This window comes from Mus caroli, chromosome 17 (genome assembly GCF_900094665.2).
Source record: "Mus caroli chromosome 17, CAROLI_EIJ_v1.1, whole genome shotgun sequence".
In the NCBI taxonomy this organism is placed as follows: domain Eukaryota; kingdom Metazoa; phylum Chordata; class Mammalia; order Rodentia; family Muridae; genus Mus; species Mus caroli.
The window spans coordinates 39,347,973-39,371,991 of NC_034586.1; the positions used below are offsets into that span (position 1 = coordinate 39,347,973).

General features: G+C 41.8%; 1 protein-coding gene across 1 annotated transcript in view; it reads right to left on the reverse strand.

Annotated features, from left to right (window-relative positions):
* Positions 1-24,019, reverse strand: part of Opn5 (opsin 5) — a 52,688-nt gene that overhangs the window by 21,098 nt on the left and 7,571 nt on the right. The window contains exons 3-5 of the mRNA XM_021150004.1: positions 16,502-16,672; positions 12,644-12,978; positions 1,197-1,438 (exon numbers count right to left, since the gene is read on the reverse strand). Coding sequence (XP_021005663.1) covers positions 1,197-1,438; positions 12,644-12,978; positions 16,502-16,672 — 748 coding nt within the window. The remainder of the gene's footprint in view (positions 1-1,196; positions 1,439-12,643; positions 12,979-16,501; positions 16,673-24,019) is intronic.

Genomic DNA, 24,019 nt, shown 5'->3' on the forward strand with positions numbered 1-24,019 from the left:
CCACACAGAGACTACCAAAAGCTGTCCACACAGAGACGACCAAAAGCTGACCACACAGAGACTACCAAAAGCTGACCACACAGCGACGACTGCATAAGGAATCCAGGTAATCATAGTCTTCCATCTCAAGTTGTTGATCTTGTCCCTTTGTCACAGCAACAATGACAATATTGATATTTATTTATAAATTTTATGATTTTTATTTGATCATATATTCATAGAGTAGTAAAATCAAAGTTCAAAAGAGTTATCACTTGGCCAATGTGAGAGATAAAATTCCAGATCTTCCTGATCTTTCTCTAATACCTCTTATTAAAGAAAACCAGTGTTGAATAATACCTTGTCACCAAGTAAAAATTAAAGAGAAACGGAGACCCTGAAACCTCTACCTCCTTAGCCAAGACAATGATTTGAGATGCATTTTCTACTTTTTATCGAAAGATAGGCAACTCATGGACACAGAAGATCTCCCCACCACTACTGGCCCAGCTCTTTCCTCGCTCTGAGTATTGAACCTTTAGGGAAAAAAAGTTCTGAAGTCTCAAACTCTTGTACACTGTGCATCAAAAACAGTATAAACTTTTTGAAAAGCTAGTATTTAAGTAACAATTCCTACCCTACTGTCTTTGGGCTATATAAATAAGAGCAGCTTCTCCAATCTTACCCTTACTTAAACCTATTTCTTCATCTAATAAGAGAAAGAACAGCTTCTATCTTTCAGAATATAACTAAAAGAACCAGGCAGAGGTGATAAAGAGAGAGGAATGGCTTCATTGCCCTTCACTCTCACTTCTGCTTGAGTCCTTGCATTTTTTAGCCAAGAGTTCTGATGACCCGAACAACAGTGGCAAATAATTCCTTCACATGAATTTATTGTTGAATCAGTGCCACACAGAACAGTATTCTTGGACTGATATGGATTTAATATCCCAGAAGGAAGTCCACAACCAGTAAATATGCACAAAATGGCATCCTGGTTGCTCTAGGATCAAAACCAGAATGCTGTTCTCAATATCTGGCCATCATCCAACCCATACATATCTGATGACTTGGCTTCCGGTATTTTTATGAATGTAAACCAGAAACCTCCTAACCCAACTACTTAGGAATTTAGTTCTAACCCAAGTGTTTACTTAAATTCACCACAGCATTTTAAGACAAAGAAACATAATTACTTTCTAGCTTCAGAATTTTACCTAAAGTCTTCCAAAGACTTCTTCTTCGTTCCTCTCAAACCACCAGCCTGGCAACAGGCAAATCTGTAATCAATGACCTGGTAGATGATTGGATTGTACATCGCTGCTGATTTTGCAAGGAGTGTGGGCACCACGGAGAGCTGTATGGGGATGGAATCTGGCCTTCCAAAAGCTGACCACACAGAGACGACCGCATAAGGAATCCAGGCAATCAGGAAACCAGCACAAATCAGCATTGCCACCTGGCACAGGGAAAAGAACAGACAGCAGGATCAAGAGAATTCATAAGCAATCCAGAGTAAGTTATCAGTGTGAAAAAGGAACAAGTTCTTCACTCTGAAAACATTCATTTTTGACCACAAGAATTGCTTCCCATGAACTTCTGAGAACTTGGCACAATTCTTTATCCCATTTACATGGCCTATCCATTCATCACTTTAGAATTTGAATGCACCCAAAAACTCAAACTATAACCCTGTAATAGCTGTCAGATTTTGCCTACATTTGAAGCACGAGATCATAATAAAAGAATGCCAGTTCTCTTGAGCTTGCCAGAGTTCTCAACCCACAACCACTTAAAGACCTGACAGAAAATAAGTTCATCTTGATGGAATCTTTTGCCTCAGGAAACTGAGAAGTGTTGCCCTGGTTTTAAATTCTAACGTGCAGTTTCTTCAAAGATTTCTATGAAATGTTATTTCTTCTCCTCAAGATTTTCACAATTTGAGGTTCATATTATAGAAATTTCCCAAATATAAAGAAAAAAGAGTTACAGGGCTTCTGACAAAGCAACATGGGAAGTGATTTTTCTCTCACAAAATTAGCATCGTAACTGTCAGAACACAGGTTGATTGGCAGTACAATTTAAAATACCCTCACTGGTTTTCACCATCCCAAACCCAGTCCCTGTAATGATGTAACCCTAACTACCGCCCTATAGCTGCTGATCTTGACAAATTATCTCAGTTCAGGTAAACAAACAGTTTTAGCAAATGCTTTTGGCAAGACATTAAACTGGGCACTATGGGACATCCCAGAATGCCCCTGTCTCCTTCTAGAGTACAAATAGTAGCAGATCACAGCTGAATATGGTTTGGGTTCCAGCTCAGAAGAGAACATTTGTTTCTTATTGGAAGGAGTAAGAGCTTCATGGTTCATGTTGCCTAGATCCTGCACTTGGACAAGTTGAAATAGTAGTAGTGAGAGAAATACCAGTAAAACATCCCAAGCACGAGTGGGTTTGTACAGAAACAAGTGAGGGCATCATCTAGATGTGGGAAAGTCGTGCGGGTTGGCGAGACCTGGAGGAGAGACAATACTCATGTGAAACATATTACTGAGCTTCCCTTGTGCTCCACGTGCTCTGCAGCTCTCAGAGGTTCATGAGCAGAAACATGGAAGGTGAACCCATAGGAAGAAACTGCTGAGAGACAACAGCAGCTAGAGAGACTGACCGTTCCTTATTCATTCAGACAAATCATATTGAGAATCTGTGCTTTGTGTAGAAGACATAGAAAGGAAAAGCAGACACATCCCTGCCCACTTAGAATTTCTACTCTTAGCACATTCATTTAGACAAATGTCTAAACAATAAATAAGAGTGTTTCAATGAGAGTACTAATGCTAGAAAATTAAGCCCAGGCTCTGGATTTTATTTTAAGTGAGCTATTCCAGGCTCAACTTGAAAGCAAGCGTTACTAAGTCCTAAGTGTCCTTACACTGATGTTTTTTCCAGTGAGATGAACAATGAAATTATACTTAAGTCAACTTCCTGAACATGCTTCCCTTTTTGTTTGCTTGTACTTATTTTAATCTTCTTGGTGTATCTTCAACTTTAGAGTTCCCAGCATCTCCTCACCCTCCTAGTTTTATGAAGTTGACATTACAGGTAGCACATGACTCAGATCAGACCAATCAGAGGTCTAAACTCCCCTGACTACAGGAACAGGGATAAGGACTTAATCAAATTCATCTTTGATATTTAGTGAAGCTCACTTTTATCTCTGAGTCTCCTCAGATCTTGGGAAGATGTAAGAATGCTAACAAAGATCTGTTTAATTCATCTTCCCATCACCTAACTTAAAAGGGCAGCAGCCATCCTTGATATCCTGGTGATGATGAGCTATGAAGAGGATTGATGACAAGAAGTGAGACCAAACCTGCTGTATATACATGATAAAATATTTATAGAAGCTCCTTTGTTTTAATGGCACAGCTGGATGTTTAGTTTTCTGACAATAAAGCTTGTGTGTGTGTGTGTGTGTGTGTGTGTGTGTTCATACATATGCACGTGCATTTCCATATGAGTATGCAGAAGCATAATTGTTATGGCCAGGGAATGATCCAAAGCTTGTCTGTGACCTAAAGAGCAGCATGGATGGGGGATGTGTTGCCATGGAAACCTACCTTTGTGAGATACGAAAGAATGAAGTAAAAGACTGAATTTATTGATGGAATGCTTGCTTAGCATGTGCTCTATCTCCCAAAATACACATACACACAGCTTGGAAAATATGCTCTAATGTCTGCAGTTATAAACGTTCACTCAAGAATCTCAAGGCTCAAAAGGCTGAAGAGAGTAGCCTGTCTTTCAGAGGACGCACATTCAGTGCCCAGTATGCACAACCAGTTATAACTCCAGCTCCAGAAAATCCAATAACTTTTCTGGCCCCTGTGGGCTCCTGTACTTACTTGCACATTTCCACACTCAGATACACACACACACACACACGCTCACACACACACACACACACACACACGACTAGAAATTAATAAATCTTTTAGAAAGAAAGAAAAAAGAAAGAAAGAAAGAAAAAAAGAAAGAAAGAAAGAAAGGAAGGAAGGAAGGAAGAAAAGAAAAGAAAAGAAAAGAAAAGAAAAGAAAAGAAAAGAAAAGAAAAGAAAAGAAAAGAAAAGAAAAGAAAAGAAAAGAAAGAGTTTAAAAGCTCATCTTCAAATCTAATGTTAGGCAAGAAAAACCCCAGTAGTGAGCAGTTTGTTCCACTTTTCAGCAAACATGGATTCCCCAAGAGATGAATCAAATGAGCCCAGGACTTCAGCTGGGTCCTGCAACAATACTTCTGCATCTTAAACTAAAAATTCTCTTCTGTAATCAACACTTCTAATCCATTGCAACTAAACACTCGCCACTTTCTCCCTCTGAACCTGCTCTTCCATCATCCTACAGAAGCATACCCAGGAGTCCTTTCTGTTTGGTTTAGTGTGATTTTTTGCTTGTAAAGAGTAGATGTCCTGAAGTGAGACCCCTTTTTTCTTAAATTCCCAAATAAACACTAGCTACATAAATAAAGCTTGTGTTAGCAGCTGCATAGAGACTTAACATAGCCCCATCTTTGATTCTAGGATGAGTAATAGGATGGTTTTATGTCATCTCAAAATCCATTTTCTGTACTGTCGCCAAAGCCATTGACAGAAAATAGATTAGCAAAAAGCCCATAATATTTTCTCCTTCTATGGGAATGTGCAATAGGAACAAAAAAAGGTTTATAACATTCGTACCGTTACACCTTATAAGATAAAGAACTAGATGTACTGTAGATTTCAAAACAACAAATTAAGTGCCGTGGGCGGAGCTTCTGGCTAGCAAGTAAATCACAGTAAGTAGAAATTGAGTCTAGCACAGAAGGGATAAGGGTAGAATGTGTTGTGAAACGTGCTAAACAACGGTGCTTGTGTGTGGACGCAGCATCAAAGCAAGGCACATTCATTCCTTTTGACCTCAGTTTGAATTACATCACACATCATTCGTTTAAATTATATTGCAATATCAATCGTTTAAATACTAAGTCTGGCTGAGTGAGATAACTCACAGAGCAAAGGTGCTTGTCACTAAACCTGACAACTTGAGTTTGATCCCAGGGACTCACACTGGGGAAAGAAAACCAATTCTTGCAAGCTGTCTTTTGACATCCATGCATGAAATGGAACAATCATGGGCATGCACACACACACACACACACACACACACACACGCCTAAGTCAATTAATTAACTAGATAACTCATTAATGTTTAAGCTATTTTAATATATTTGCCACACACTCTCTAAAACCTTTGTGACATTTTTCCAGAGCTTAGACTTGAGCTTAAAGTTTTCATCAATGCATTTCTTGCTTTTCCCACTTCAATCTCATTCCAATTTTCCAACATTTACCTCCCAGCCATCTTTGAGCCAGTGCTACCAGAGGCCCCAGCACCCACCATCCTTCCCAGGTTGTTTATTTTTTTAGTGACTTCGCTCCCATCACTCTTTTTGGTTCACTGACAAAGCACTAAAACCCCCAGTTCCCGAATTAGACAGTTTTGTGGGAGGAAATTCTCACAAAATTCATGTTTAGCTTGTACAAAAGAATCACACATCTGCAATTTGCATCGCTTGAAATAATTTGCCACAGAAGACACAAGGATGTCAGTATTCCCCAGCTGTAGCTCAAGTTAGCAGTAAATAATACAAAGTCATGCCACCTGGATGAGCTCCATTCCAGTGAACTAACTTGTTAACAGGGTCCTAATGGGCTAAGCTTAAATATTTGAAGTTATACATGACCCTGACTCATCAGAGCAGGTAAGGGTTTTAAGCAAAGAGTATCCCTCTCAGTGTGAGGGACTCGGTAGAAGGATTGTTCAGGAGTCTTTGGCTATGAGGTACTGTGCCTCTCCATAGTCTCAATCTTAGGTTAGCCCACTGACTATAAGAAGAACAAAAAACTGCTGCTGTATTCACAGGCATTTCAGAAGAGGAGTCCAGTTCCTCACTAGGAGCTCCTTTGCCAGGATTTGAGTCAGGCATCAGCTGTACGATATACAGAATAATGAAATACATGGGAGAAAGCCATAGAATTTATGTGAAAGGTAAAACCCAGAAGAGGGGCCAAAGAGATAAGATGACTCCTCCACCAATAGCAAATTTGAATTACATCACCAAACAAACAATAGTCATCCTAATTCAGTGCCTGGGGAGAGATCGGTGCACAGAGAGAAGGTAGTGGTAGAGACTCCAGCTCACTGCTCGAAGGTGTGTGATTGGTCCAAGCATGGGATGAAAAGACTAAGATATATTATAATAGACCTGCTCAGCAAGTACATAGATTTACCCACAACTAGTGAAAGTTGGATTTAAAGATAGTGATTTCATTTCTAGGGCAGCTGCCTTACAGTGTGTATGCTTGTCTCTGAGTGATACTATTTAAATGCAGAAAAACCAGAAGCCAGCATGAATGCACACCTGTAATCCCAGCACTCAGGAGGCAGAGGCAGAGGCAGAGGGGAATAGCCATGAGTTCAAGGCCAATATTAGTTTCAGTGTGAGTCCCAGGCCAACTTGTACTGCAGAGTATAGTCTTTTCTTTTATTAGGGATTTATTTCATTTACATTTCCAATGCTATCCCAAAAGTCCCCCATATGCTCTCCCCACCCCACTCCCCTACCCACCCACTCCCACTTTTTGGCCCTGGCATTCCCCTGTANTGGGGCATATAAAGTTTGCATGTCCAATGGGCCTCTCTTTCCAGTGATGGCCAACTAGGCCATCTTCTGATACATATGCAGCTAGAGACAAGAACTCCGGGATACTGGTTAGTTCATAATGTTGTTCCACCTATAGGGTTGCAGATCCCCCCCAGCTCCTTGGGCCATCCAATAGCTGACTGTGAGCATCCACTTCAGTGTTTGCTAGGCCCCGGCATAGTCTCACATGAGACAGCTATATCTGGGTCCTTTCAGCAAAATCTTGCTAGTGTATGCAATGGTGTCAGCGTTTGGAAGCTGATTATGGGATAGAATAGTCTTGACAAAAAGAAAAGCAAAAAGAAGAAGAGAATGGAATAGAACTGTTGCTGTAGCTTCCCTGTCCCTCAGTTCCCTCACACACATACAAATACACAAGTAACAGTGTCTGGGCTCTCAGGCTACCTTCTAAGAGCCTAATTCATTCAACAGCCTAAGCATTCCCAATTTGAGCTTTTCTGTGTTACCCACAGAATGACAAGGGAGGTCAACTGTCTCACACCCTCTTCCCCAAACTTGCAAAGAAACTTTTCTGGAGTCTTTGGGGTGCCTGCCATCTGTTAGCCCTGGCTACAATCCAAGCAGAGAATATGAGCTCATGCTTTAAAAAAAAAATCCACACTTTCCAGTTGCAATTTTCTCAAACCTTAAAATACCACTACTCTAAAAACAAGCAAAAGCTGTGATTGAAAAGAGAGGAGACAAATTGGGTCATATCAGCTTGCCCATCTGTGTTCGGGAATTTAAATCTAAAACTGAACATGATATCCCCGGGCTAAGCAATGGCTTGATCTAATGAATGGGGATAATCTCCAAGTGCCTATTCAAAAAAAATATGAGACCTGAAGGAGAGGTGTTCATTATATGTGAGCCAAAGTCCTTAGGTGGGACAACCTTGCTTAGAATAGAGCAAAGAGCTACAGGACCCAACTCAAATTACTTTTGTCAAACTACCACAACAGGCCTTTAAATGACCCAACATGTTGGCAGAATCTTGGAGTTTTCAAGTCAATGATGATGTCATTTGATTTTAACTGCCCCCTCCCCCACTCTCTACCTCACATCCTTCCACAGATAAGAAAACCTAAGGCCCTGAGCACTGAATGACTTTGCCCAAGGAGGGTGAGTCTAGAGTCTGACTTATGAGTAATAGCCCTGGTTTATGCTGAATAGAGCAGAACTTATCAAAAGATGCTCTAGCTTACAGTTGAGATTCAGAAATAGATGATACTCAAATCCCAGCAATTGATTGGTTCTGATGTAGAAAACACCAGCCTGTGTGAGGATTCTGGGCCTGGGTCTGCCCTCACTAGACCCTAAGACACATGACAGGATGCCTGGTGATGGGGGTCTACATGTATGTCCTAGCTCAGAGGCAGAGAGGCTGGAAAGTAAGCTATTGGCTTTTTTTCTGCATTTTTAATTTGAATCATATTCCTCTCACCCATACTCCTCTAAGACAATTTTAAAAGTTGGAGATTTCTTTAGGGTTCAAGCACTGACCACCAAAATCATTAATAATGTAAGCAGTGTATGTCCTCTGGGGCTAGGGGCATAATTGGGAATGACTACTACTTTGAAATAGGGGCACAATTGGGAATGACTACTACTTTGAAATAGGGGCACAATTGGGAATGACTACTACTTTGAAATTCATTTTGTTTTGTTATGTCTCTGTGTCTTAGGTTTTTTTTTCCTTCCCTTCAACAAATATATATTAAGTACTTAGCATGTTAGAGGTGATGCGTTGGGTTCTGGGGACATGAAGTGAAGAAAGTCAAAGTGTCCCTATAGCCCCTATGGACTAGTCGTGAAAGACATTGAACAAGAAATCTCAAGAATGAGCATCCAATTGCAAATTAATTAGAAATTTGGCAATTCTCAAGAAGTAATGATGTTTCTATGAAACATCTTTAAGAGGAAATCCAGAATTCCATTTTTTAAAATGTCTCTCTGAGGATTGACCTTTAAGCTTGGAAACGCTAAGGAGAACAAAGAGAAATAAATAATTAGTTTTCATTGTGGGGGCCAACAAGTGCATGCTGAAAGGAGCCTGATATAGCTGTCTCCTGAGAGGCCCTGCCAGAGCCTTACAAATACAGAGGCAGATGTTCATAGCCAACCATTGAACTGAGTGTGGGGTCGCCAATAGAGGAGTTAGAGAAAGGACTGAAGGAGTTGAAGGGGATTGCAACCCCATAGGAAGAACAACAATATCAACCAACCAGAACCCCCTGAACTCCCAGGTACTAAGCCATTAACAAAGGACTCCACATGGCTCCAGCTGCAGAGGATGGCCTTGTCAGGCATCAATGGGAGGGAAGATCCTTGGTCCTATGAAGGCTCAATAGATGCCCCAAGGTAGGGAAATCGAGGGCAGGGAGGTGGGAGTGGGTGGAGGAACACCCTCATAGAAGGAGGAGGAGGGAGAATGTGATCGGGTGTTTCCAGGAGGGAGGGAAACCGGGATAACATTTGAAATGTAAATAAAGAAAATATCCAATAAAAAATAAGAGTAAATAATAATAATAATTCGTTTTTTAAAAAGAGCAACCATTCCTCTTCCCATAGCCTCCACATAGGGAGTGTCTTGAATCTCACACCTCACTGGCAGGTTATCAATCAATAGGCCAACCAATGAAACAAGTCACTTGAGAGAAACAGAGATCGTACCTTGGGGTTTTTTGTTTTTTAAGACTTCACAATCAAAGAAAAAAAAAAGAGTAAAACAAACCAAATGTCCCAAAGAAAGAGATGGCTGAGCCAGAAGTCAAAGGACCAGTTCACAGTTATTAAGGCCACCTTGAATCAGGTATGCAATGGAGCCATCACAGTTACCATCTAGCAAATGCTGGGCTGTGGAATGCAGAAGAGAACAGAACCAAACACTTGCCTAAATCTCATTCACTCTCTTGCAAAAAAAAAAAAAAAAAAAAAGAGAGAGACAAATATTTGACTCGATGGGACCTGTGTTAGGGAGACTTACACTATCCAGGGACAGTTAGAGCTGGTTTATGGTAGTGAAAGGGACATTAAGAGAAATCCGGGATCATCATATTAACTACAGATCTGGACATGATAGGTGATTAGTGTATGCTAATAAACAAATAGTGAATGCCAAGGTACTTGAATAATAATGTTTGAAAAACAGAGGTAGCCTCTCTGACCTTACCTTCAAGCCACAGCACTATCCCCCTTCTTAGATGAGCTGCAAGAGGCTCGCTTCAGTGTGAGAATACTTTTCCCAGTGGAAATGCCCAATGGAATAACTAGATATTCATCTTGGGGCTTCTCAGTTTCAAAATAGAAATTTAAGCTTAGCTGGGCATGGTAAAGCATGCCTGTAATTCTAACACCTGGGAGGTGGAGGCAGAAGGACCAGGAGTCCAAGACGAGACTCAAACAGTGATTTTTGAGGCCAGTTTGGGATACACAAGATCTGAAGAAAGGAAGAAAAGGAGGGAGGGAGGGAGGGAGGGAGGAAACATGAAACTTACAGAAGGGTAAAATAGTTGAAATAAAAGCTTTGGGGGTTTTAGGGTGTGTGTGGGGGCGGGGGTGAAAAACAATTGACTGTCCCCAGCAAGAGGCCTAAGAGATGTGAAGAGTGAGCAAGAAAATCCAAGTAAATTTTCCACTCAAATAGGTGAAATGTCTGTAGTGCAGAGACAAGAGAGGATGTCAGGGGAGTTGAAAGCGTATCCTGAACTGGCCTTTCTGAGCCAAGCACCAGAGAGCAGGGCGGTATGAACAAAGCAACAGGACCTTGTGCACCAATGAGGATGTACAAACTGAAAATGCATGCCATCCTCATGGGCTCTTAGCCAAGTTCACAGAATCTACTGCACAAGTTATAGCAGAGAGTAGAAACACTGCCTACAGAGGCCTTGTGGGTAGGATAAAGAACATGCACAGTGCTTTATGACATGACCAAAAGGAATTGGATACCTCATTTAAAAAAAAAAAAAAACAGGTCAGTAAAGAACAAAATACCAACCAGGATCCCTAACCAATTGGCACCATGACACTTTGAAGACCTCCTCAGGTTGCACAGGCAGCTCTGGGAACAGAAGGGCAGTCTCTGATGCTACTGAATTTGCCTTTATTGACCATAATTAAACTTGTTTCACGGGGTCAATTGAAGACAGAAAAGTGAGATGATGTTGAGCCATAGAACCAGAGAGCACAAAAATATTGTGCTCTTGTGTGAAGGATGCACATATGTACATGCAAATACACACTATACTTCTGTCTGTAGTATGTATACTATGAAAGTCAGAGAAACCATCTGAAAAAGAATAACTAGAGGAGATGGCAGGTTTAAAAGGGGTTGTAGACAGATACCACTTCATATTCTGCTAGATGAGCTCAGACCCAAAGAAGGCAAGTCAAGGTGATAACCCAGCTAGAAATACTTAAGAGGATGCAGACACTGGACTTACTTTGCCACTGAGATCTTGGACTATATAGCCTTGGAGTTACACACTTTAGACCAGTGGCATTGTAGAGAACAGAAGCTCTGAGTGGGTGAGAAGCAGAGCAGTCCTGAGCCCAGGCTGAATGGAGAAAAGGCTTTTCTCCAGACAGAGAAAGGGTCCCTGTGAGATTGTATCTTCTTGCTTCAGTAGAAATCAATTGAAAACAGTGGGACTGCAAGGTGGATGTCCTAATGGGAAGTTACACTGGGTTTTTCCCCTACATTTACCTTTGTTTTATGTTGGGGGGGGTGCAGTTTGCTTCATGTGTATACAGCATGAGCATTTCTGGTGGCTTACAAGGCCAAAGAAAGAGGTACCTGAGCCAGAATTCAAAGGACCAGTTCACAGTTATCAAGGCCACCTTTACTCAGGTATGCAATGGAGCCATCACAGTTACCATCTAGCAAGTGCTGGGCTGTGGAATGCAGAAGCGAACAGAACCAAACACTTGCCTGAATCTCATTCCTCTCTTCCCTGATGAGCTGCGAGCCACCATGCGGATGCTGGAAGGCAAACTTAGTTCCCCTGCAAGATGGGCTGAGTTGTATCTCCAGACCCAAATTTACTATGCTTGTTCCACAGTGAGGAAACAGACTCTAAGAAGCTGGGTGTCACAGAAAAAGATGGGCTCTGCAAGTTGACCTTACATATTTGTCAATGTGTAGGTCCATGTGTGTACATGTTGGGGAGTGGGCATAGGAGTGTGTGTGTGTAAAACAATAATAATCAAAGACAGAGAGAGAGACTATAAGTGAGAGTGAGAGGAAACATGGGAGGGGCTGGAAGGAGGAAAGGGAAGGAAGGCAGTAATGTGATTATATTTTATTTACCATGTAATAAATCAATTAACTAACTTTAAAAAGTTAGATGTCTAGTGCTGGGTTACAGACAGGGCAATGTTTATGGTGGAATCCAAACCTTTATCTGTTGTCAAATTCCATGGTCTTTTCTCCATTTACCATAATATCTAAAAGACTGCCAACTGTGTTCCTTCACACTTACCAAAGGATCCAACCATTCAGGAACGCTCTGTGATAAACCAGCAGACAATGTGGATGGCAGGATGACCTTAAAATGCCTACCAGGGTCCAAGCAAAATGGTGCAAACTGTGAGGTATTACATATTTGTGTGTGTGTGTGTGTGTGTGTGTGTGTGTGTGTGTGTGTGTGTGTGTGACCAACATGTAGTTCAATAAAGAAAATAGGCCCATCAAATCCACTACACTAATTTGGTAGATACTTAAAATGTGTGCATTTGTGTGGAGAGTTTAGGGAACAGAAGGGTGAGACTACAGTAATTTATATAAGCTCTAAAAGAGTTCAAGCATGGATAAACAACCAATAGGGATTCTAGGTTTTATCAGGTCCCAACAGTCCCCAACCTTTTGACATTTTGACATTCCCTAAAAAGCCACACCTATAAAGGGTCTACAGTTACCATTACCTTGGTCAGCTTCACCTCAAGCACATGGCTGCTATGGATTCGACTGTCGAAATGGGCTACCTCTTTAGAAGAAGACTTCACCTTGGCGATGATCTTTGCATATGAGAAAACAATCACAGCCGTTGGCAGCAGGAGGCAGAAGAAGAGGATGCTCAGGATGAACACCTGACCCCCACCTGAAGCCTGGGCCAACCACCAATCCAGGGTGCACGAGGTTCCGAAGGGCTCAGGTGCATAGTCCCCCAGGCCCACCAAGGGCATGGTGGTCCAGAAGGAAGCATAAGCCCAGATGACTGCCAGGCAGATGTAGGCATGCTTTCTCTTCAGCCAGACCCCTGGAGGTGGAAAAAAAGAGCATTACCCACATGTAACCTACCCTGAGCCCGGATACCTCCCCTGGACATGTCAAATTCCATCTCCAAAGATTTATTCCACTGAATTCTGGGAGACGTGGACAGATTAACTGAAGCCTGGGGGAGAGTGAAGTCAAGGCAGGGAAAGTTCCAGAGCTGGAGGCTTTTTCCAGGAGGATGCAATTTGAAGAGAATTCACGGGGAAAGTTTTCTCTAGGCACCTAGGAGCTTTGGGAGGGAGAAGTGGCTCAGGGTGGGAGAGCGGACAGCACAAAGAGGAGAGGACACGGAAGACGATGGGGGAGCTTGGGAAGACATCTCAAGAGTATGTTAGTGAGTTGTCTAAGAATTGAAAGGACAGTCCTTCCCAGGAGGTGCAAAATCACAAAGAATTCGTCTTGTCTTGAAAACATTCTTATTTCTCAAACCTCTTTTGTGTCTATATCTCTTCCTTGCCTAGGAATTTGTTGAGTGGGGTTGGCGGGTCTTGAACCTGAATCTGTGGTGTGGTGTTAAAATGAATGACTGTGCTTAGAAATTCATGCACATTTTTGAATCCTTGGATGTTATTCTTGGGACAGTCGGAGAGTACACCGGCATGGTGGGAGAGCAGCAATGTGATTAGGTTGTCACACATACTGTGTAAGTAATTCTGGGGGGAAAAATGTCTTCAAGAAGACCGGGGGTGACAAAGGAGTGGGAGACAAAGAGCTCTCTAAGGGAATTCCAAGAAAAAGAAATGCTACAATCATTTATTTTTTAATTAAGTTGTAAAACACTAGTGATCATTTCGCGAAGTTCAACAGTCACCAAAGCCAGGTCATCTAGCTCTTTTGCAGCAGTCATGGGAATCTCTGCACCTCCCATAGCATATTGCAGAAGAGGAATGAGATGGCTCCTTGCTGCTTCGGCTGCACGGTAGCAGGGAAGAACTATCAAAAAAACACAGAGTAACCCTAACTCTTTCCACATGCACTTGGGGCTGCTTCTGTTCTGAGCAAGTGAGAGTGAAGTCACTAAGACTGCGGTTCTTCAGAGTGCAGTGTGACTTCTTCCAGGTGGCCTTTCTGAGTGCTCAGTATTCTTAACATTAAAGGGAAGTTGTGTTGGCCCATTGCTTATGGTTTGTTGTTAGCTTCTTTGCTTTCTTGTTTGTTTGCTTTGAGGAATGGACTCTGACCCAAGCTAGCCTCAGAATGGCTGTGGAGCTGAGGGTGAGCTTAAACTTCTGATCCTCCTGCCTCCACACCCAAGAACTGGAATGACAGGTGCACACTCCCACTGGGCCTACTTTATGTGGTGCTGGGGCCAGAACACAGGGCACTGTGCATGGTAAACAGGCACTCTACCAACTGAGCGATCACCCCAGTCTTTGCTTAAAGGTTTTGATGATGTTTAAAGTAAATGAAATAGTGTCAACTTTGCAAACTCTTAACTTAGACCTTAATATGAACATTTACTCTTCTGTGTGTATGTGTGTATGTGTGTGTGTGTGTGTGTGTGTGTGTGTGTGTGTGTGTGTTGTGATCACTAAGAAGAAACAGAAGAAATTGTGTCTATGCTCCGTCGTCTCCATTTACTCAAATACATGGCATTGCACATCATGAAATAGAAACTTTCCTCAAGCCCAACGAGAGAAGGGTAGCAATCGGGTAGCCACAAAGGTTCATCAGCTCTTGATTATCCATCCTAACGCGTCAGACACTGGCAGAGATTGTGACATAGCTTCATAAGGACGTGCATAGGCATACGGATAAGCATTGATAGTGAGGGTTACTGAGTGAGATGCTTTCATACTTACATTCCAGTATGCTGAAAGGCTGTCAAGTACAGGAGGGAGTAGATTAGGAGATGGGTTCTGTGGTGCTCCAGAAGTCAGAACTAGGACCAATGGGTGGAGGTTACTGGGAGGCAGTTTTGTCTCAATATAAGGAATAACATTGTAACAATGAGAGCAGACCAATCAGAGAATGGGCTGCCTTGAGCAGTAGTAAGCTCCCCGACACTGGTCACTGGAATTATTCAAGAGTCCAAAGGGTCATCTCTCAGGAATGACCACTTACAACGTTACGTGGTTGCTTCCCACCACATATGTCTGCATGTCCCTGAGTGACCTTTTAAATTCCGATAGGCTAGAGAACACTGTGTGAAGGTCCAATAGTGAAGCAGGTTAAAGGGTGAAACATCACTGGAAGTCAAGCTTAGAAGAAGCTTGTGGTATATACACTTCTCCTACAGCATTCATGCCCTGCTATGATTCTGGAAATGGATAGCATCCTCTCTTTAGTTGATACAAACTTGAAACTCTAGATGACATTTTAAAACAGAGATCAAGGATTAGTCTTCCCCAAATACTCCCAGGAAGTTGAAACTTTTTGTCTTCTTGTCTATAAAAGCTATGGTTTTATTTAAAATCCATTTGCTGTGCGAGAAAACAAGGTTATGGTAAGAACTGGGCTCTAACATCATACAAACTGCATAATTGTATGATTTTATCTTATTGGAACTTTTGACTCAGGCTGTTTCAATGGGAAGTTTCAGACATTTATGAAAAGAGGTGCAATTTTTTAATGAGCGTTGAATCCTGAAGACACTCGCAACTCCCCTCCCACTGCCCCATATATGGCCTCCTTCAGAGTCCCTCAGAGTCCTCCTTCAGAGCACGAAAAACTTTTTAAGGACAAAAGAAAACATTCTTTGCCATGTCTATACATTGCCCATCCTCTGTCCTGCAGCCTCAGCCACACTACCTAACAGTTTGTTAGTCCAAGCTGTTTTACCCAAAGGAAGTCACAACCTCTCCCTGATTAGGTCTGATTCTTACTATTAAAATTAAGTGCCCCAAATCTCTCTCCTTCTGGATCAATAAATTTCCAGGATCCAAAGAACCACACATACTAAAACTTTAATTAGTAAAATAGTCTAATCTCTAAAATATGGAGGTCTGGAAAATCCATTAAAGCTGCCTTGCTGGCTCTCTTAGCTGCTCGTCTACCTACCAAAACCACAAGGGATCCGCAGAGCCTTTTTTCAGTGCATGTATCCTTTTAGATAGCAACATCTGTATGGCTCTCTAAACCTGGAGAACATCCTCGAATTCCCCTTCTCTGAAAACTTAGGGAACCTGAATCCTAAAGGAAAATCATAGATAACAGTTCTTATAATCACATAAAAACTGAAGTCATCAGCTAAATCTCTCAGACCTGATCTTTTCATTTATTCTTTTTGTTTTCCACATGAGTAAATTGTGTAGACACTGCAGTATTTTATACAAGAAAGTGAGACATCTGAAAGCTGTAGGCATATTGTAAAAGTCATACTAAAGAAAACATACATCAACACAGGTCAAATCTAAATAAACAGTAGAACAAGATAGGCTATGAATAGAAGGGTTCTTGGTCACTGAAGTCATTAATAACCTTTATTTACTGTAGAAAATATGCACAGCTCTGACACTCCGATCATCTAACTTTCCTATCAGGGAACAAGGGACCTTCCAACTTACCATAAGACAGATAACAGATCTTCAGATAGCGGTCCAGGCTGACAGCAGTCATGGTAATCAGGCTTCCACAGCCAAAGAAAAATCCAGCCCAGCCATACCAGCGGCAGCCAAACCAGCCAAACACCCAGCGGTGGCAGAAGCAAGAGATGATGGTGAACGGCTTGCCTACAACTAGAGCATCAAGCAGTCATCAAATGAAGCTACTTGAAGGTTAAAATCTTCACATATTCACTCAACTCAGCTGGCCCTTCATCCCCCCCCAGACACATTTCAAAGAGTGAGTACACACACACACACACACACACACTTCATTACTCAGAATGGATAGATTAGTAAAATTCTGACAGCTCATAGGTGACCCACAACAATAAAATGAAGACACAACAGGTCTTGGTGGTAGACATAAAGGGATCAGCAGGTACTGGGATGAACGAGAAAACCGTTTCCTCCTTGCTGGCTTTATAGGGCTTGAAGGGGCATTGCAAACTGCTGGGAGCCCATTCATCTGTTGATCATGTGTTCGATAATAACCCATGAGTCTACTTGTACACTAAGGAATAATGCCACAACTGTTGTAGGAGTAACCAGCGATTTTCTAATTGGCTTTGAGGCTTGCTCCAGAAGTAGGAGAACTGTTTGTGGAACTGTAAACCTAATCAAAAGCTGATGGCTTGGGAAGTCCTGGACTCTGTGAAGAGGCATGAGCTGCCTTCTGCATAACTATGTTTTTGCCCATAGATTAATGTTGCTGTTAGCTTTGGTCAGACAAATGTTGCTTTACAGTTAGCAGTAGTGACTGCAAGACTCACAAATTGGCCAAACTACTGAAGATAAATGACTATTGAATGTCAGGCTGTAAATGGGACATTTTTAACACGCACCCTCTTGGAGAACAACTCAAAAGAAGAAGCAGAAAGATTGTAAGAGCTGCAGGAAAGGATAGGGAGCTATACAGGATGCTGACTTCATGATTAGACATGTCATGTCATGAAATGGCATAGCATGACTGTCACAATCCTGAGCTCATGGCATATGTGATTACATGTACAAGGTGGGCTAAGCTTATCACCATCCTTTTATGGGAGGGAAGGGGCTCATAGGTACCCATTCCTCTCTGAAGATTTATAAGTACTTAATGGCTGCTGAGGAAGGGAGAAATATGCACTGGTAAGGTGGGACCAGGTCCTGTAAGCAATTCTAATATAATTCATTGAGACACACATGCAAAAGATGTGAAGGTAGATAAAGGACTGTTAGGAAAATAGTAAGGAATTAGTGAGAAGGATGGGGGAGTAAAGGGGGATGAAGGAGTGAGTTGATTTTAATATGTTATATACAAGTATGAAAGTGTCATATTATGCTAATATATATGCTAATAAAATGATTCAAAAATACCTTTCAACTATTTTTAAAATGGCACTAATGTTTTTCAGGAACTAAAGTTGAAATTACCCTGAAAAGTTTTCATTCATCCCAATAGTCAAAGAACTTTTTGAAAGTTAAGTATCACTTTCCTTACTATTATAACTGCCTCAAAGAGATTTGGCTTCAAGGAATACAATAGATGTGACCCCAGAGGGTGATGACAGCAATGTGATCCTTGTTAACCTAAAGTGGTTCATTTTAAAGATGAGCAAGACAGACACTACATTTTCAATAAAACATCCGAGAGAGATTTTCTTCTAAAGCACAATGTTCCTAAACTGATTTTTCCTCCTTGACTGTCTGGGACTCTGTTGTTCTCCTCCTGTTCAAAATTAGATATTCAAGTTGGAGTGTTGAATAGCGTTCCTGGGAACAAGGTTGTCTACAGTGACCTTGACACATCTATTCAGCCACACCAAAGTTATTGGAGGACTTGTGTCTTGGCCTCCAAAGCAAACATACTTGGCTACTCAAACAATACCCAACAAAGGGTACAACTATGGTCGTTGATGGTGAATATTCAAAACATTTACGAATTTCCTATTCAGAAAGTATCTGATGCCCAGGTGTATTAACTATAGACTGCTGCTGCTGCTGTTACCAATTACTCCACAGATTATGAAAAATAAAATTAAGACTCCTTGGGTGCTCTTGGGACCCTTTGTCTCCTGTTGGGTTGCCTTGTCCAACTTCAGTGTGATGGTTTTTTTGCCTTGTCTTGGTGCATTTTGCTTTGTCATGTTGGGTTGTTGTCTCTTGGAGATCTGCTTCTTTCTGAAGGGAGATGGAAAGGGAGTGGACAGGGGGAGAAGGGAGATGGGGGAGAGCCAGGAGGAATGGACCGAGGGGAAATTGTGTCCAGAATTCATATCAGAGATGAATCTATTTTCAGATATATATATATGTGAAAGGATAATAGGTCTTACACCAAAAAATACTTCAAGGCTGGGAATTGTAACCTTTATGCATGTCATGCAGTAGCTCCCCAAGCCTGCTGATACTCCCCTGTGTAGTCTCAGGATTAACACGTAATTATAGTTTTATACTCATTTGTTGTGTTATTACAATATATAAGCTTTATAGAGTAATGTCAAGTAGATAGATCATAGAAGGCATCCATATATCGACCAGTTCTAAAAGAAATGTTTCTGTTGGTTTCAGCTGATGTTCCAACTCAGTTTGTAGAGTGTTTGCCTGGGGTACCCAAGGTCCTGGTTCAACTTCAGGATACACAAGTCAAACATGGCAGCATTTTGCTGCGGCTGTAGGGTTTGGGAAGTAGAGTCTGGAATATCAGAGGTTCAAATCAACCTTTACTTATTAGAGAGTTGGTTGTCATCCTGGGCTACATGAGACTATGACACAGAACGAGAGAGAGAGAGAGAGAGAGAGAGAGAGAGAGAGAGAGAGAGAGAGAGACCTTTAAAGCTTTTATTATTGAATGTGATAATTTTGCTACTTTTAATCAAAGATACTCCTTCATCATTCTAGCTTGTTAAGAATTTTTTTATCCCAAAACACATATTAAGCTTTATTAAAAGGTTTCCATTGCACCTTTCATGAATTCTTATTTCATGAGTTTTCTGTCCTCACTGAATCTGTTAATACAGTCACTCCTGCTGTGAGAGGTTGATATGGTTTCTAACCCCAGGTGTAACATCACATACTCAGAGTTAAGCCCTGAGTAGTGGGACTTGGGAGAAGAAAGCAGGTAGGTCATCTATGCAGAAAGAGAAACCATGCCTTGAATTCAGAACAGGGAGAGTGAAAGGCCACAGAGGTGGGCATCTCACTCACATTCTCTCAATTTGAACTTAAGTACATACACATCATATACATATACATATACATATACATATACATATACATATACAAATACATATACATATACTGTTTTCAGGAAAACAACAGCATTCAAGGACAAGAGAATAAGAGGAATGAAATCTTGGAATTGAAAGGAACTTTTCTAATACAATGATTTTCAAATGCTCCCTTCTCGGGGAGTCTATAAAGCTCTTCTGACAACACAAATATTTGTGTGTGTGTGTGTGTGTGTGTGTGTGTGTGTGTGTTGTGGGAGGGGTGGGTTGTATATATACATGGTTCATATATAAATGTATGTGTGTGTGTCTGTATAAGAATGACTTGATATGTATATGTTTGCATGTAGACAAGCACGTATGTGAGTGTGTGGAAGGGTGCACTGTCTGTGCACAACTGTGTGTGTGAGGCGAGACTGTCATGGAGAGCCTAACCCTCTTTCAATCAGAAGAAATATCATATCTTATTTATGGCTATTTTATTACATCATTTGATGGTTTTGGTTTTTGTATTTTTATTACTTATGAACAGAGAAGGACCAGTCAGGGCAGATGGAAAATATCAGGAGTGGGAATGAATGAGGGGAAAAGGGAGAGGGGGGAGGGAAGAGAGAATGAATGAAAAGTATGGAAGCCAGTCCTGCAAGAACACTCAGTCCTTTGTACAATATTTCTAACAAAACTAACAAAAAATGTTTACCAATCACTTTTTAAACTCTTCCATGTTTAAATTAAAACCACATTCCCATGTTCTCTTGCAATTTTTCCTCTCTATTCATTCTTTGTCACACATGTTCTGTTGAGTTATGTCTTACTCAGATATAAGATACCCATTTTAATAAACGTAAGATTCAAACACAAGACAGCTATTAGTAAAGGCAAGGTTCAATATGCTTACAACCAGTCTGAGAGAGAAGTGGGGAGCATGACAGAATGATAAATAGGAATTAGTGGGGTAAAGAAACACAGGATACAGAGATAGACAAGAGTCATTACTTTACATAAGGGAGTGACATTTAGGTAGCATGAGGATCAGTAGCCTGAAAAGCCTTCAGAGCAGAAAAGACAGCAAACCCCAAAGCTTGCAGAAAATCCCCTTGCATGAAGGCCAAGGCAGCAGAAGAGATTAATGTGGCCTAAAGACAAAAACTAATATCCATGCTAGGTCTCCATCCAAAATGGAGATTGTTTGTTTTGTTTTGTCTTGTTTTGTCTTGTTTTGTCTTGTTTTGTTTTGTTTTGTTTTGTTGGGGGGAGTGAACATCGTGTGTGTGTGTGTGTGTGTGTGTGTGTGTGTGTGAGAGAGAGAGAGAGAGAGAGAGAGAGAGAGCGCGCACTCATGCACATGTATGTTGGTTTGTTTTGAAACAGGGCCTCACGTAGCCCAAACTGGCCTCAAATTTATTCTGTAGCTGAAGAGGGTGACCCTAGGCTACTGCACATCTTGCCTTCACCTCCCAAATGTTGTGATTTTGAGTTCTGGCACTATGTCCAGCCTGATGTAGAGCCTTTGACAAGGTCATCTACCACAAATATCAATATCTGTGTCTGTCTCTGTCCCTCAGTCTGTCTCCCTCTCCCCCTCCTCTCTTTCACGTAGTAGAATCCTCCTCAGCCTGATAGAGTCACTGCAGTGCTGCTTCGCTGTGTTTTGCTTTGCTTTAGCTATCAGTGTCCAGGACTTCAAACCCCTGGACCTGCTAACACAATTCTCTAACCCTCTATCTTACTCTACTACATGGTCCTGAATAAGAGCCTCTCTCTGTGTTAAGACAACCTACATTAGTTGCAAATCTGTGGCATGCCTGATTCTAAAATGTGCTTCTTCCATGTTTAGAATAGAATGCAGCTGGGTCACAAACTTTTGACTGAAAATCTATCCTCTCTACAAGAAACCCAGGGGTGGGAGATGGAGCAGAGACTGAGGGAATGGCCAACCAATAATCACCGACCCAACTTGAGACCCATCCCATGAGCAAGCACCAATCATTGACACTATTAATGATACTCTGTTATGCTTGCAGACAGGAGCCTAGCATGGCTGTCCTCCAAGAGGCTCCACCCAGCACTGACTCAGACAGATGCAGACATTCACAGCTAAACAGTGGATGGAGCTTAGAACTCTCCCCCCCCCTTTTTTTATTAGATATTTTCTTTGTTTACATTTCAAATGTTATCCCCTTCCCTAGTTTCCCCTCAGAAAATCCCCTATCCTCTCCCCCCTCCCTCTGCTCCCCAACCCACCCACTCCTGCTTCCTGGCCCTGGCATTCCCCTATACTGGGGCATAAAACCTTCACAGAACCAAGGGCCTGTCCTCCCATTGATGACCAACTAGGCCATCCTCTGCTACATATGCAGCTAGAGCTAGTCCCTCCATGTGTTTTCTTTGATTGATGGTTTAGTCTCAGGGAGCTCTGGGGGGTACTGGTTAGTTTATATTGTTGTTCCTCCTAGGGGACTGTAAACCCTTTCAGCTTCTTGGGTACTTTGTCTAGCTCCTTCATTGGGGACCCTGTGGAGCTTAGAACTCTTATGAAAGAATAGGAGGAAGGACTGAAGAGCCAGAAGGGGATAAGAACTCCACAGGAAGACCAACAGAGTCAACTAACCTTAACCCTTGGGGCTCTCCGAGACTGAAACCACCAATCAAAGGGCATACAGGGGCTGGATCTAGGCTTCCCCACACATATGTAACAGATATACAGCTTGGTTTTCATGGTGGCTCCTAAACAACTGGAATGGGGCCTGTCACAAAAGCTGTTGCCTAGATGTAGGATATGTTGTTCTAGCTGTGATGCCTTGTCTGGCCTCAGTGGGAGAGGATGTACCTAGCCTGGAAGACTTGATACCAGGGTAGGAGGATACCCAGGGGCCCCCACCCACACAGAGGAGAAGGGGACAAGGAATGGGGGAAGGCTTGTGGGAGGGGGTGACTGGGAGGGAGTCAGTGAGAGATTGAGAAGTGAATAAGTAAAAAATAAACGATAAAAATAAAATAATAAAAAATAAAGAATGCATCTGAGTAAGGGAAGAAGACAAAATTTTTAGGGATGTAATGGAAGAAAGTGTATTATAGACAGTAAACATGACCCAGATTTACCAAAGAAAACCCAGGTGGAAGAAAACACCTTCTGGTGAATTCCTCTAAGCGCATTGGCTGGGGAAGGAAGGGTGTGATTTCTGAGATCTCTTGAGCAGACTGGTAAGGCTGAAAGCAGTTTCAATGTATCAGACCAATTAAGAGTATTTTTTTTAATTCGAGTCTTGTCTGTGTCAGCCTTAAGCAGAAGTCAGCTATTACTCACTGGTGAAGGATGTAGCTGAAATGGCAGGGTTCACAGGGACAGGCATTTTACTTGCAGAACCAGGAAGGGAGCCTTAGGCTAGCTGATGGAGAAAAACCGAACCATGTCCGCTGCTCTCCCGCCATCTCGTGGCAAGAGTAAAAATGGCAGGCACTTTGCAGCCTTGCGCAAACCGCGTAGGTTCGCACAGGCTTGCAGAGCCTCTTTCCGCTTCTAACATGCAAACACATTTACCACCCTAAGCGTTTATGATACTGGAGTCTATCCGTACCCAGTAACGCCTTCTCAAGCAACCTGAAGCAAGCAAACTCTCAAGAAGAGGGCAACATATCTGCTATTTAATATCGCATCGACTCAACAGGTCGAGGATTATTATTAAACTTGGTTTTTGTAAACTAGCAGCAGTAGAAAATTCGACTTAGGAAAAGGCACACTATTTTAAAAGGGAAAGCGAGAAGCTGCTTTAAAAAAAAAAAAGGCTCCAATGCAAAAGCAAACACTTCAACGGCTCTTCCTCCCTCCCTAACAGCCTGAGACTACAGACAGCTAGATAACAGATTTTGAATCCAAATAAAGGTTAGGGTATAGTCAGTCAATCCTGGAGCAAGATGACACATAACCAAAATTACTCTTTCTTAAATAAAGTACAGTTAAAGAAAGAATATTATAGCTCCTTTGCTCAGTTATCTGAAATGTCTAAGAAACAGGAGAAAATCCAGAAGTTTTCAATTTGACCCACAGAGTAGCTTATCTGGAAATGCATGAATGCACACTGGTGTGTGTGTGTGTGTGTGTGTGTGTGTGTGTGTGTGTGTGTGTGTCTATCTGTGTGTCTGTCTGTAGCTCCTCTGTGTGATTCTGTGTGTGTGGTATGTCTGTCTGTCTGTATCTATTGAGTGTCTGTGTGTGGTGTGTGTGTGGTGTGTGTGTGGTGTGTGTGTGTGTGTGTGTGTGTGTGTGTGTGTG